At 55.1% G+C, this 13,532-nt stretch overlaps 1 protein-coding gene across 20 annotated transcripts in view; it reads left to right on the top strand.

Annotated features, from left to right (window-relative positions):
* Positions 1-13,532, top strand: part of PACSIN2 (protein kinase C and casein kinase substrate in neurons 2) — a 165,243-nt gene that overhangs the window by 148,075 nt on the left and 3,636 nt on the right. For 10 of the 20 annotated variants that reach the window (XM_058308883.2, XM_058308885.1, XM_058308884.2 and 7 more), the window contains 7 exons: positions 1,225-1,460; positions 2,989-3,144; positions 5,124-5,299; positions 6,843-6,963; positions 9,925-10,046; positions 11,713-11,838; positions 12,413-12,609. In XM_058308883.2, the coding sequence (XP_058164866.1) occupies positions 1,225-1,460; positions 2,989-3,144; positions 5,124-5,299; positions 6,843-6,963; positions 9,925-10,046; positions 11,713-11,838; positions 12,413-12,609 (1,134 nt within the window). The remainder of the gene's footprint in view (positions 1-1,224; positions 1,461-2,988; positions 3,145-5,123; positions 5,300-6,842; positions 6,964-9,924; positions 10,047-11,712; positions 11,839-12,412; positions 12,610-13,532) is intronic. The other 10 variants (XM_058308888.2, XM_058308889.2, XM_058308891.2 and 7 more) reach the window with 2 other exon arrangements.

Genomic DNA, 13,532 nt, shown 5'->3' with positions numbered 1-13,532 from the left:
GCTTACCCCAGGGCCTTGGTGTGGAGTAGGTGTCCAGGGAGGGGAGTGGGCAGAGCAGTGGGGGAGGGGTCGGCTCACACCAGTAAGTGGTCGCCGTTATCCCGAATCCCTCTCAGGATCCAACACACCGTCCCTTCTCTTTGGAATTCAGGCTTTACCAAGCACTCTCGCCACCATCACTGTGTGGGTCCTGCCACGGCTTGGTAGATGCTCATTTTGTAGCAGGAGGGATTAGAAGTTTAAAGGCTAAACCTCCTCTGTCACATTCTACTGCCCCAAACCCCAGGGTGTATGTGCTTCTTGGGTTTCCTGCCTGCCCCTTGTCCTGCCTCCTGCTCACCCTGCCCTGGCCCCCTGCCTGCCCCCAAGCCCCTCGAGGACAGGCCCTGCGCCTTCTCACTTTATCCTCAGCTTCTGTCATAGCATCTCTCCCCACCTTGCCCCCACCACACTCTACCCACACCCCACCGCCCCCCTTAACAAAGTAGACAGGCCTGATTAGAGTTTCCTTCCTGTGTCTTGTGGACTGAGACCAGTGAGGAGACGCAGGCATTCCCACTGCCCTCTGGGCCCGAGCCAGTTCCTGTCTCCTCCTCTCCTTCTTCCCCGAGATAGGACGCCCTTCTGCTGAGGCAGTCCTACATTCAGTCAGCCCGCCTCAGCCCCTCTCCGAGCCCAGCTGTCTGCTGGCGTGCGGCGGGTGTGTGAGCAGAGGCCGGCCTGGCCCGGGGTTCAGTGGAGGGTTTCCGCGGTGGGGCGAGCAAGCGCAGGAGACTGAGGGCAGCACTGATAGAGCCAGCGCCTGGGGGTGCCGGGGCGCTCAGCTCACTTCACAAGGTGCCTCCTGGTTGGGCCAGCCCTAAGCACATTAAAATCTCTAAGAGGCAGAAATTTAAGTTTTTAAAGAACTCAGCGACTTTTAAAAAGGAAATGTGTGTAATCTCCCCAATTTCCCTATTAAAAGAATGACAGGACAGATTCAACTTCAGTTCCTTATTTTAGTTTTTTCATCCCACGGAACTGAAAAAGGAACAGAACCCTGAGGGAGTATATCTGAAACAACCAAAAGCAAACCTTGTCCCAGCCAAGCAGCCGGGCTGCTGACCTAAAATCCCATCTAGCAGCTGAGGGATACTGACAGTGGAAATCCCCACCCACGGGCTGGGCTGGGGCCAGCCGCTGGCTCAGTGCTGAGTAACCCACCAGCTTCTCCCCTGTGCCCAGGGCCTCAGTATGGGACGGTGGAGAAGGCCTGGGTGGCCGTCATGTCCGAGGCGGAGAGAGTGAGCGAACTGCACCTCGAGGTGAAGGCCTCGCTGATGAATGAGGACTTCGAGAAGATCAAGAATTGGCAGAAGGAGGCCTTTCACAAGCAGATGATGGGAGGATTTAAGGAGACCAAAGAGGCTGAGGACGGCTTTCGGAAGGCACAGAAGCCCTGGGCCAAGAAGCTCAAAGAGGTGCACTCCCCCGCAGCCCACCGCCCTGCCCTCTCTCGTGCCCTGGCAGCCTGATTGCGCTGAGCCTCCCCGACTGGCAGTGCTCCCTCCTGCCCTGCCAGGAATTCCTGCCTGCTTGTGAGGCAGAGGGTGCCACAGCTGGTAGAAAGGGGCCACGCCTCAGGCCAGAAGCCCGGGAGGCTCCATATTCCCAGGCTCAAGACCTCGAGTGCTCGATGTGCATTCCTTAAATTTAACACTTAGCACCATCATTCTACAGAGCGAAACAGGCTCAGAGCCACACACCAGGGCCAGAGCTCAAAACCCATGTTCCTAACCACTGTCAGCACCCCCCAACCTGAGGAAATTGTCTACTTCAGAAACTTAAAAATGCCATGGGGCTAGAAGGTTTAATATAAAATTTTTCTTTCTCTTGCATTCATCTTTCTCTTAAATTTGCAAACAGTATGTATTCCTTTTCTAAAAACAGCAGTTAACAACCACTGTGCCTTGTCCAGGGCTGTCACCCGCACCAACGCCGGGTGGCTTCCCCCGGCCTTGCCCTCACCACAGCATGTGAGGGCCTACCCGCCCTGCCACATCCTTCCAGGAGTCCCCTCCCCACTTTTCCAAAGGTTGGCACTGCCTTCCTCCTTCTCAGAATCACTCAAAACAGACTTCTGTCTTTGGGGCGTAACAGCAGGCTTTCCTTTTTTTCTCTCAACTTTTGCCTCATCTCTTTTCTCTTCTTTCTTGTTGTTGGCCCAAACACTGCACACCTGGGGGATATGCCTTCCTTTCATAAGGAAGCCAGCTTCCCCACAAGGCCGTTGCTACACATCTTTCCATTCTAGAATAAAACCTATGACTTAAGTTCAAGTAAGGATGCTTCTGTCAAATAAATAAACCTGCATCTACATACATACAATTGTGGAGGTCCGAGACGACTGTAAAGTGGCCATTAAAAATACAGAAAATATGCCCTGTAACCCTGCCTCCTCGTCTAAACCCTCCCTCACTGTAGGGGTTTCTTTTGGAACTTTCTTTCTACTTGTTGTCCCAGCTGCCTGAAATGCTCTTTCCGCAGATCTCCATATGTTTTGCTTCCTTCAGCGTGTTAACGTCACATCATCTTAGGTTTTCTGCAACTACTCTATATAAAATCCTCTAGCATATCCGCACCTGAGCTCCCTGGCTCTCTTCCCTGCTTTAGTTTCCTTGGTAGCATTTATCACCGTCTTGTTTACTTTATGATTTAGTTAATTGTATTTGTCTCCTTAAGCTAGAATGTAAGCTTCATGAAGCCACAGGTTTCTTTGTTTCGAGCTGTATCCCAGGTGCCTGTGATACCACATGGAACAAGGCAGGCACACAACCAATGTGTCAAGTTCCTGTGTTAGATCTCCTCGTAATCGTAGTGTGCATGCAATTTTGTTCCCTTTTGCTCTCACCTTGATAGCACAATCATTTTCCATGTTCTGTGTGTAACCTCTACAGGGGATTTTGAACTTGCAGAAACGTGACATTCAGAAACTCATTCCCCTTGTAGGTAGATGCTGCAAAAAAGGCCTACCACACAGCGTGCAAAGAGGAGAAGCTGGCAACATCCCGAGAGACCAATAGCAAAATTGACCCGTCACTCAATCCCGAACAGCTTAAGAAATTGCAAGACAAAGTAGAAAAGTGCAAGCAAGATGTTCTTAAGGCGAGTCATCCATGTTATATGTAACATTTATTTTCACATGTTGGGTAAAATATGAAAATTTCACATTTCACTTGTTTGTCGCTCTGACACGTGGTAAGCATTTTGTAAGTACTTGGTCAGAGGGGTGACTAGATGGACAACAATCAATAAAACCCACCCCTGCCCTCACCTCACCTTTCCACTGCCCCGTTGTGCTCACCTCCCTGTGGGGGCAGGAGCCAAGTGCTGGGCAAGCAGGGGGGAGGGAGTGGTTCCTTGTGCCCCGAGGGAGGTGGGTGGAGGGGCAGCCTCCCAGCGAGGATCTCTGTAGACAGAGAGGAGGGAAACCGCTCCAGCAGGAGCATGGGGGAGAACTGGCAAGGTCAACAGCAGGGCCACGATGCCTGACCTCGACCAGATGGAGGAGGCAGCAGCCGGGGTGCTGCCGACCAAGAGCTGCCACAGGAGGGCTCTGGGCTGCGGTGAAGGGATGGGGACGGTCAGAAGCCTGGCTCTGGTGTGAGTGGAGGGAGTCCTGGTGCTGCGGTGGCTGGAGGGGGTGGAGGCCAGCAGTCGTGCCCTGTGGTCTCAGGGCACACAGGGCTGCGAGACGGGCCGGAGCTGGCCTGCAGCCTCGCCAGAGGCAGGCCCAGAAGAGGTGAGGGTAGAGGCTGTGGGAATGTGGGGGTGGGGGTGGGGGGCAGTGGATTTCAGCCAAGAAGGGACAGTGCAGAGGCAGTGTACCCTTCCTTATCTGGTGGACGGCAGATTTTCCACCTCCGTGGGTTAGTGAGGCCACATGAGATGATTCTGTAAAAGCACTTTGTAAACTCTGAAATGCTCCACAAATGTCAGTAGTAATTCTACCTGGAAGGTCCCAGAATCAGGATTTTAAAACTAGACAACATCTTCTTGGAATTTAAAAGGAAGGAGCTGAGGCACGGCGAGCACTTGGGCTCTGTGTTCTGAGCCTGGCTTGGCCCCACGTCCCTCCGTTGCTCTGTAGTAAGTGAGAGGCTTGGAGGGTGCTATTACCAAGCATATTCCCTGCTCTGACATTCTTGGATAAAGGGACTCCTGAGCTGGATCTGGAGAAAGGGAAGGAATGAAGTGCTGGAGGGAGCAGCACTCCAGAAAGAGGACTTGAAGGCAAAAGGGAAGTAGGAGTCCTGAGTTGATCGGCTGCCACCTGCTAACCTTTTCAGGTCTCAGGTGACTCCACTGCACCTCTCTGAATCAGGTTGTATCACCTCTGTTTTGTGAATGAGGAAATGAAGATCAGGGAGGTTGAATCACATACTTCCCAGTAATGTCATAGATACTATAGGTAAGGCCTCAGTCAAGCTGGGTTTGTTAGGAGATTGAGGTGACACTTTAGTTAAAATACTTTTCTATTATCAAGCATCAGGTCAGTAACTCATACATAAAGGATTGGGCACCAACTCAGATGGGGTTGGGTACTCAGCAGGTAGCAGATTCCAGCCCCTCATTCTTCGGGGGCCTGCCCAGACCCTGGCACTTAGCTTGGGGTACCAGCATTGGCTTTTAACTTGCCCACATCTGTCCCAGCCTGGGAGCAGAGTGCCTGGTCATGCCAGAAGCTCTTCTGTCAAAGTCCAGGAGGTTAGGCCATACCAGGCTTCCCTTTTTGACCTTAGCCCTCCTCTCCCTTCATCCCCGCAGAACCCTCAGGTTCCATTAGCGATGGGGTCCCCGTGCTCTGCCGTGTCTTGCTTACACACTTTGCTTCTGACCCTCATGCTACTCCCACTGCTGCCTCAGACTCCTCCAAGGCCCCAGGAGACCCCACCTCCTCCAGAAAGTCTTCTGCTCTCTTCCCAGGGCGAGACTCCTGCTTGCTCCTCTGGGCTCCTGTGGTGCCTTGCCACCCATCTCTGAAGACCCTGCCTGCATCTTCCTGTAACCTGGAATGGCTGGTAATGAACTGGAGACTGAATGGAAATTCATCTTTGTCTTGTGGTGCCTGGATTTTTTTCTAGACCAAAGAAAAATATGAGAAGTCCCTGAAGGAGCTTGACCAGAGCACCCCCCAGTACATGGAGAACATGGAGCAGGTGTTTGAGCAGTGCCAGCAGTTTGAAGAGAAGCGCCTGCGCTTCTTCCGGGAAGTTCTGCTGGAGGTTCAGAAGCACCTAGACCTATCAAATCTGGCCAGGTAAGTTTCCTTTTGGCTAAAAACAAGTCACAATGAAATCAGTGGAGATTTGCTTTTACATAAAACTCAGTTGCTGCCCAGTCAGGCCTGGGTGGCAATGTTTTCAGAAAGACTCCTCGGGTACTTAGGGCCCTGCTTTTCTCTGCTTTTGATGCCCTGAGAGGGTCCTTCTGCAGAGCCTGCTCTGCAGTCACATGTCAGCCTGGGCACCTGCCTACTGCCTGTGACCACTGACCTGAGCCGGACAGCCTCTTGCCGTACAGATGAGGTGGGCCACACTATGGCCAACTCCCTCTTTGGGTCTGGGCAGGAGGGGAGGGCCACCCCATTCTGGAACTATAGCTAGGACCAGCCAATGTCAGGGCACGTCTGACGTCAACCCAGGAAGGAGTAGAGCATTTCCCAGGCTGGTCTTACTCTGAGGCCCTTCATGAAATCTTTAATCCAGAGCAGATGCTGCCGCTTGTTCTTGACTTCTCAGTGGTCCCAGACCCTCAGCGATTCATTTCCAAATCATTACACAGACGCCATGACATTTCTTCTGCCCTTTCCTCATCTTTGGTCCTGGAATGCCTTCACCAGGTTAACCAGGGATATAGCAGAGCCATTTAAAAATGAACTCATGGCTCAAGCCTGTCTTTAGCAGGAAATTATATTCTCTTCATCTCCTTTGGTATAAAAAACATCAAAATCAGTAGTTACTGCACACCTCTCTGTCTGTAATTAATCGTTATGACAGTCTTGGGAAGTAGGTGTCATTATCCCCCATCTTATTGATGAGGAAACTGAGGCTGGACAAGGTTAAGTGACTGGCCTGCAGTTACAACCCAGCTGGCAAGGGCAGGCTGGTGGTGAGCCTAGAATAACTTCTGTTGCATGTGTAACTGTCTGGGGCTACAGGCTAGTCATTCACGCCCTGGCCCATGGGGAAGTAGACAGCGTGGTGCCCACCTAGCAGGGGAGGGTAAATGACGACCAGCCACACAGTGGGCCAGTGGGCCTGTCACGGCCCGGGGGTGCACGCTCTTACCCTGCGTGGTCAGCGTCTTCCAGGTGTAGGCAGCAAGCCCCTGGCCGTCTTCGTTACTGCATTTATACATCTGGTTGCAACTTTCTGGCTTTTCTGATAGAGATAAAGGGGTGAGGAGTAGGGTACTTTTTGACGCTTTTTGTTTTTTCCCCTCATTTCTGGTCCTGGTTAATTTCCTCACAGATTGGTGCCCCATCAGCCCAGGTGCCTGTGCCTGTGGTACTGTCTGATACAGAGCAAAGCTTATTTGTGGCCACCTAGTTTACTTTAAAGCTAACTTGGCAGAAGCCAACGCTCTGGCTTCCATACCGTGGTTGTAGTTGATACGCCCACATCTGCACATAGTGGGCAGAAGGCCGTGACAAGGTGGGGAGGGGGCTCCTGGTCTGCTTTTATGAAATCAGCTTTAGTACAGGGTGCAGACCCCACAAGGCGTCCTGCTGGCCAGGCCCTGGCCTAGGATAAGTGATGTCCCTGCCTTCCAAAGGAGTGTGGTTTGTCTCTCTGCTTTAGCTACAAAAACATTTACCATGACCTGGAACAGAGCATCAAAGCTGCAGACGCAGTGGAGGACCTGAGGTGGTTCAGAGCCAATCACGGGCCAGGCATGTCCATGAACTGGCCGCAGTTTGAGGTAAGAGGAGGCTGCAGCACCTGTGACCCTTGGCGGCCTGGGAGGGTAGCTTGTACAGTGTCTTTCTCATTCCAGACTGTGTTGGCCTTTGCCCTATTCATTAGGCAGCTTGATGCGTAGCTCCAGGACAAACCAAGGTGATGTGTAGATCCCAGGCGCCTTTGGGTGCTACTGCAGGGCCTTCTGCATTTCTAGGGAGAGGTGCAGTCAAGAACATGCTGACAGTTTGCCGGGTGCAGTTTACACAGGACCACAGGTCCCTGCCCTAGCCTGCGTGGTGGTGGCCAGCCACTGCAAGATGGCTGGGAAGGGACAGGCCACAGGGCAAGCAGAAGGTGGACTTAGTGCAGCTTTTCTTACGCTGCAGACCAGGAGCTCTGCCTTAATTCAGAGAGTAAATTCATTCGGGTTTGATTCAAGGTCAACTTCCCTTTTTTCCCATTTTAGTGAGTCTAAGTCTGTCAGTGTCTTCACTGCACCATGTGAGAATCTAGGGACCTGGGGCTCTTAGCACCCTAGGCCTGAGTCTCCAGGCCCGCTTGGCCCCTGGGCGTAGCAAGTTCTGGCATCCCTGTTCTCTGAAGGAAGGAGTCTCCCTCCTCAGGACAGGGGCTGAAGTACATGGGTGTAACAGCCCCTGGCCAGGGTCCAAAGGGCTCTGCAGGTCTCCTCCAGAAGGGATGCCAGAAGGCAGCTGCCTCTGCCTTGGGGTGGCCGTGTGGCTTCACCCGATGGCAGGGGGAGCGTGGCCTCCTTTCCCACTTGCCTGCTGTGTGATGCTGAGCAAAGCATTTGCCCTTTTCATGCCTCAGTTTCTGCATGTCTAAAATGGGGTCAGCAGCAGCATCCATCTAAGGTTGCTGGGGAATTCCATGACCTGGTCCATGCTGGGTTATCACCCTTGGCCTGGCCCTAGGCCCGCCCAGAAGCCTCCTTATAGCTCTGCAGCCTCAGTTCTGTTGGCCCTCATTCCCTGCTTCTGTTTTCTGGGCTGTCAAAAGAAAGTTTCACCAAATAATATTGTGGGTTCCTGCCAGTGACCACAGCTCCTGCACCAACCTCAGGACTTCTGTTCCCAGCAGGAGGCAGCAGAGCAGGCTGTGCCTACTGCCCTGGAGGCCCGGGGAGGAAGCAAAGGGGCAGGGCCTTCCCAAGTGGAAGTGGGCATCGTGGAGAAAGCTCAGAGCCCCAGCCCCTCCTCCCTCGATGATGGCACCCTGGGGAGCAGTGTGGTGGTGCCGTGTGTGCACAGCTGGGCTCGAACCTGCAGAGCTGGTCACTGCTCCAGGGAATGTCACAGGAAGTCCCCTGGGAGATTCCCCAGGGGATCCCCTTTGGGTTGTTCTGCTGGAATGGTCTGGGATGGAGACTTGCCATGCCATCTCGGGTGGGCTGGCATTCAGGGGCAGAGCTGGTGGGAACCAGGGCGGCATCTGCCGTGCGGCACACATTTGCAGTTGTTACAGGATCATGCTTGACTTTCTCTAATGAAATTATTTTTTTTATTTTCCATGCCACAAGGATGAAGTAAGTTTCTTTTTTATGGCTAAATTGTTAAATTCCAAGCCTTGTGCAGTGTGTGTCTCCAGCCTGTTTGGGTCTGTATGTGTCTCACAGCCTGGTTTGGGCAACCGTCTCAGGAAAGAACTGTCAGAAGAGTTAACAGCTAACCTTTCCTCTCAAAGGACATTGATCACATGGGCCCATGGAAGCCACCCGGTCAGGATGTATTGACATTCAAAAGGTCACTATTGGGAACTCTGAGGTTCCTATGTAGTTCTCAACCAAATAGCTAATGTCAGTCAAGAAAATAATTAATAGGCAAATTGGTGACCTAGATTAAGTCAGTGGACCAGGTCTGCCACCAGTTCTGCAGGGGCAAGACATTTTTTTCTTTTTGGGCCTCATTTTCTTTATATGGTAAATTGACAGGTTAGACTTGACATTTCTAAGATGACTTCTAACCTCGGAACTCTTTACCTACATGTGAGCAGAACTGTGGACTCAACCAGGCAATGTTTTACTAAATTAAAGTTGTACAATAACAGGTGGAGAGGAGAGGGGAAAAAACAATGTACATACAGGCTGCGCTTTTCTGGAAAATAAATCATACCCCCCTTCCTTCTTTCTCCCCACTCCCTGTTTTTCAGCACAGTTGATAAAAGCCTGTTAGCATGCTGGGAAAATGGCACAGCTCTGGGGAGATAAGCAAGCAGACTCACTCTGCTCTGAAGCCCTCCAGCATGCTGCTCAGATTAAAAAGAAAAGTTCCAAGGAGCGAGGGGCACCAGGCGAGGACCCTTTCTCCTAGGAAATCTTGAGTGGCCAAAGTTAGCTTGTCTCCTCTGCTTTTCTTTGCAGTCCAGGCTTGAATTTCTGACACGTCGGGCTTGTTCAGATCCCCACAACCAGCTCTCCTACCCCCTGTGAACAGAGGCAGTTTGGGGCTAAACAGGAAGGCTTTCAGCTTCAAGGCCAAGGCCCGGCTCCTCAGAGGGCAGGCTCCTGACTGCTTCAGAAGGTTGAGGGCATCTGGCAAGGCCTCTGCCTGCCCTGTGCCATGAGTCGTGCCAGCCGGAGGGACTGGCGGCTGGGCAGAGGGTGGGATTGGGAGGGTCCGTGTGACTGGCATGTAGGATGCCCAGGTGGTAGCCCTGGTTCTGTCATCATCCACCCAGTGTCCCTGGACAGTCAAGCTCTGCCCCTCCTGGGAGCCCGGGCTGCCACAGATGGGTCGGACCTGGGGTACCAGTGCCACCTGCCAGGCCCCCTGAGGAGGAGCCCCTCCTGGGACAGTGAGGAGGTTCGGGTCGTTTGGGTCAGAAGTTGGGCACTGGGGAGCCTGAGGTCCACTGGGAAACTGGGCAGGGCAGGACATCAGCTCACTGGGTTGCAGTTTAAACTGCTATAGCCGCTACCACCTGACAGCCCAGTGTCTCTCCCCTGGCACCTGTTGTCCAGGAGTGGTCAGCAGACCTGAATCGAACTCTCAGTCGGAGAGAGAAGAAGAAGGCTGCCGATGGTGTCACCCTGATGGGCATCAACCAAACGGGCGACCAGAGTTTGCAGAACAAGCACAGCAGGTGAGCAGCCAGGCAGGCCGCCAGCGGCACTGAGGTCCCCTGGGTCATCTGCATGGGCCTAGACACTCCCTGGGTTGGATACCCGAGAAAATTCCCCAGTGGGTCACTGGAGGAACCCCCGTGGGCATCTTTCCAGGCACTCCCTGAGGGCCTGAGCTCTGCTGGGCAGTGGCCCAAGGGCAGCCAGGGAGGATCATCTTTGTGCTCGGGTGCCAAACCTGCAGAAAAGTCCAGGGAGGGAGCCTTTTCCACGACCGTGCTTCAGGCCCTAAGAGAGGGAAGGCTGAGGTAGGTGCTGGTCGTTATTGCCCCAGTGGTGACAGCGGCTGCCCTGTGCCCAACACAGGCAGGTGATGTCCTGTTAGTTCATGGGTCCTGGCAGAGTCAGTGCGTGCTTCCCCTTGCTGTACACAGCTGAATTGCCAGATGGGAGGAGGGGAACATGGGGGTATTGTCAAGTGTCCCCTTTTGCAAATCACCTGTTTGCTGAGCACGTTGGGTGTTTTCTGACTTCATTCTTGGCTTAAAATGAATTGTGGGTAGAAGAGGTGGCACTGAGGACATTAGAACCTCCTGGAGAGGGTGTGCTGGGCGAGGCCTTGCCCCGGGACGTGCCCCAGCCTCAGATTCACAGCACCTAGGTGGTGGTACCCTCCCCAGAGCTGCCATCATGATGCCATCGCTTCCTGGAAGCCACAGGCCCAGGCCCAGAGAATCAGCCCAGGTCCCCGCAGCCTTTCATGTAACCACAGGGACTGAGGCCCCCACCCAGGAACTTGGGCAGATGCGCTCGTTGTCATTTGCCACTGGGCTCAGTCAAGCAACCTGAGCAGTAAGGACCTATCCCAGACATCAGACCTCAGGCCCAGGGGCAGGCGAGACCCTGCCTCCGAGGTGGCTCTGGAGCTGCAGGCTGGCCAGGGCCGCTGCCCCGATTCAGCTGCCCAGAAAAGGACCAGAAAGTCTGCTCGAGAAAGGTGCCAGGGAGGGAGGACGGCCTGGTGCTCTCAGACACGGCCTGGATGTAGCAGCACTGCCCCTCACCCGACCCGAGGCAGCTGAGGCGGTTGCTGGCCACTCGGGGTCACGCTGGTGGCCCGAGGTGTGTCATCACCTCACCTCCTGCCAGCTCTGGGGTGCTGGAGGCTCACACTGAGCCAGCCATCTGCCCAGTGCTTGGTGACCCCCACGCCGCCCTGGAGCAGGCAAGAGAGGCCTGTCCCTTTCCTTTGGGCCTCTTGTTCCGGCCTCTGTCACAGCACTCAGCACTTGGTAGTCACTGCTCGTCCCATCTTCCCCTCGGACTGTCAGCCCTTGGGCGGGGCTGTTTCGGGTTTCTCTGGGGCCCCACTCGGCCTGGGTGATGGGTTTTCTCTCTGGAGCACCCTCCGCAGGGCCGGCCCATGGCAGTGGGAGTGAGGGCCGGGTTGGGAGGCCCGGGGATGTGCTCTAGCGTGCCCGTCCCCCGGCCTAGGCTCCTGCTCTGGAGGGAGATGTCGGAAGTCTTGTTCTCTTAGAGGCCTGAAGCCTGGTTAGCAGCCCAGGATTCCACGGGCTCTGCTAGAAGAGCTTTCTGTTCAGCAGAGGCCTCTCCAGTCTGCCGAGGAGCTGCCTTCTCCTGCAGGCCCTGCAGCTGGGGCCCCCTCAAAGCTCTCTCTCTCCCCAGTAGCAGCCTTAGTGTCCCGAGCAACCCCGCACAGTCAGCGCAGTCCCAGTCCAGCTACAACCCCTTCGAGGACGAGGACGACACAGGCAGCACCGTCAGTGAGAAGGAAGACATTAAGGCCAAAAAGTTGGTGAACAAACGTTTTCCTCTGGTTTCCACCTTGCACTCTCCCTCTCTCCCTCTCTCTGTCCAGGGGTCTCTCTCAGACTCTCGCCCTCTCGGCTCTGCAAGCAGTGCCTGACGCCCGTCAGGACGGGGCACTGCTGCCCGGCTCCCAGCCAGGGACGGCCTCTCTGGCTTCTCCATCTTCTCAGGGAGGGACACAGCTAACAGTCTTCGGTTGCCTTTTCTCTGTCCAATATTTAACCCTTTATCAGGGCAAAGCCCTGTCCCCCACCATAGGAAGACAGCCTGGCAGTCTGTGCTGGGCGGTCCCTGCAGGGTGCTGGTGTGGGCGGCGTGTGTGACCCTGCATGCTGGGAGCTCACGACGACTGTGGATGGGACCCACGTGCTTGCCAGGGCCCAGCCCACCGCCACCCTGCAGGGAACCTGACCTGGTCGGGAGAGGGAGCTGCGCCGCACTGTGCTCCACCCAGGAGGCTTCGGCCCCGGCCCCAGGCTCCTGGGTCCTCCGCTCCAGCACTTAGGCCTGTGCTGACCCCGTGCTGAGGGCGCCTGTGTCAACCGCTTCTTTGCAGCGTGAGCAGCTATGAGAAGACCCAGAGCTACCCCACTGACTGGTCAGATGATGAATCTAACAACCCTTTCTCCTCCACGGATGCCAACGGGGACTCAAATCCGTTTGAGGAGGACACCACCTCGGGGACAGAAGTTCGGGTGCGGGCCCTTTATGACTACGAAGGGCAGGAGCACGACGAGCTGAGCTTCAAGGCGGGTAGGTGGGCTCCCTGGCCAGCCCCAAGGTTGCCTCCAACCTGGGGGGCAGGTTTCTAGGATTTTTTTTTAAATCTGCTGAAGTTTCATTTGTGGATCTTCTCCGCCCAAATTTTAAAAGTAGCATATGCTCAGTGCCCAGACATGGAGAGCAAGGGAGGTGTCCTGGGCCCTGCCAGGACAGCAGGACACCAGCTGGCGGTCACGATGAGAGGCAGCTTGTCGTGCTGTTTGCCGGGACCCACCCCAGGCCTCCCCAGATGCCCTCTGCAAGCAGCCAGCCGTCTCTGCGGAGAACCCAAGGCAGGCGTTTCTCTAGAGGCTTCCGGCTGGCAGGGAGCCCTGGGCAGGCCCCAGTGTAGTACTCGGCAAGCTGGCCCACGTATCCTGCGCACCTGTCCACGTCCACAGCTCCCTGCACCCACACAGGCACCTACGTGTTGTCAGTCACAGGACAGCCCTGACCTGGGTCACGTGTGCTCTGCGGGCTGAGCTTCTGAATATTTTTTGTTTGTTTATTTGTGTTTGTAATGTACTAAAATGGCCGCTGCGCACGGTTTGAAGAGCGCTGCCTTAGAACCTGTCAAAGGAGGCCTGAGTGGCCCAGCGCCCAGGTAGACCAAGGCATCCAAGTCCCTTCCCGCCGCCCCTCCCTGCCCCTCCTCTGCAGCCACCCCAGCAGCCACCCTGCCAGGAGAGGGAGGGAGGCAGGCCTAGAGCTGCACCAGCGCGGGCCCAGCGAGCCCTGGCTTTAGGCTGCTGCCATCCGTGCCCCTCTCCCCCACACCCTGCTGGCAGTGAGGACCTGGCAGGGGCAGCGCCCACAGGCCTCGCTCCCACTCAGCTCCTTCCCTCAGGGCAGAGCTGCCAGCAAGCTGCCCAGCTTTCATCCCCCGGGACGGTCAGGCCGCCAGGTGACCCCAG

This window comes from Dasypus novemcinctus, chromosome 12 (genome assembly GCF_030445035.2).
Source record: "Dasypus novemcinctus isolate mDasNov1 chromosome 12, mDasNov1.1.hap2, whole genome shotgun sequence".
NCBI classification, from domain to species: domain Eukaryota; kingdom Metazoa; phylum Chordata; class Mammalia; order Cingulata; family Dasypodidae; genus Dasypus; species Dasypus novemcinctus.
Note: the sequence above shows the minus strand (reverse complement) of the source record. Positions and strands in the feature narration are given on the sequence as shown.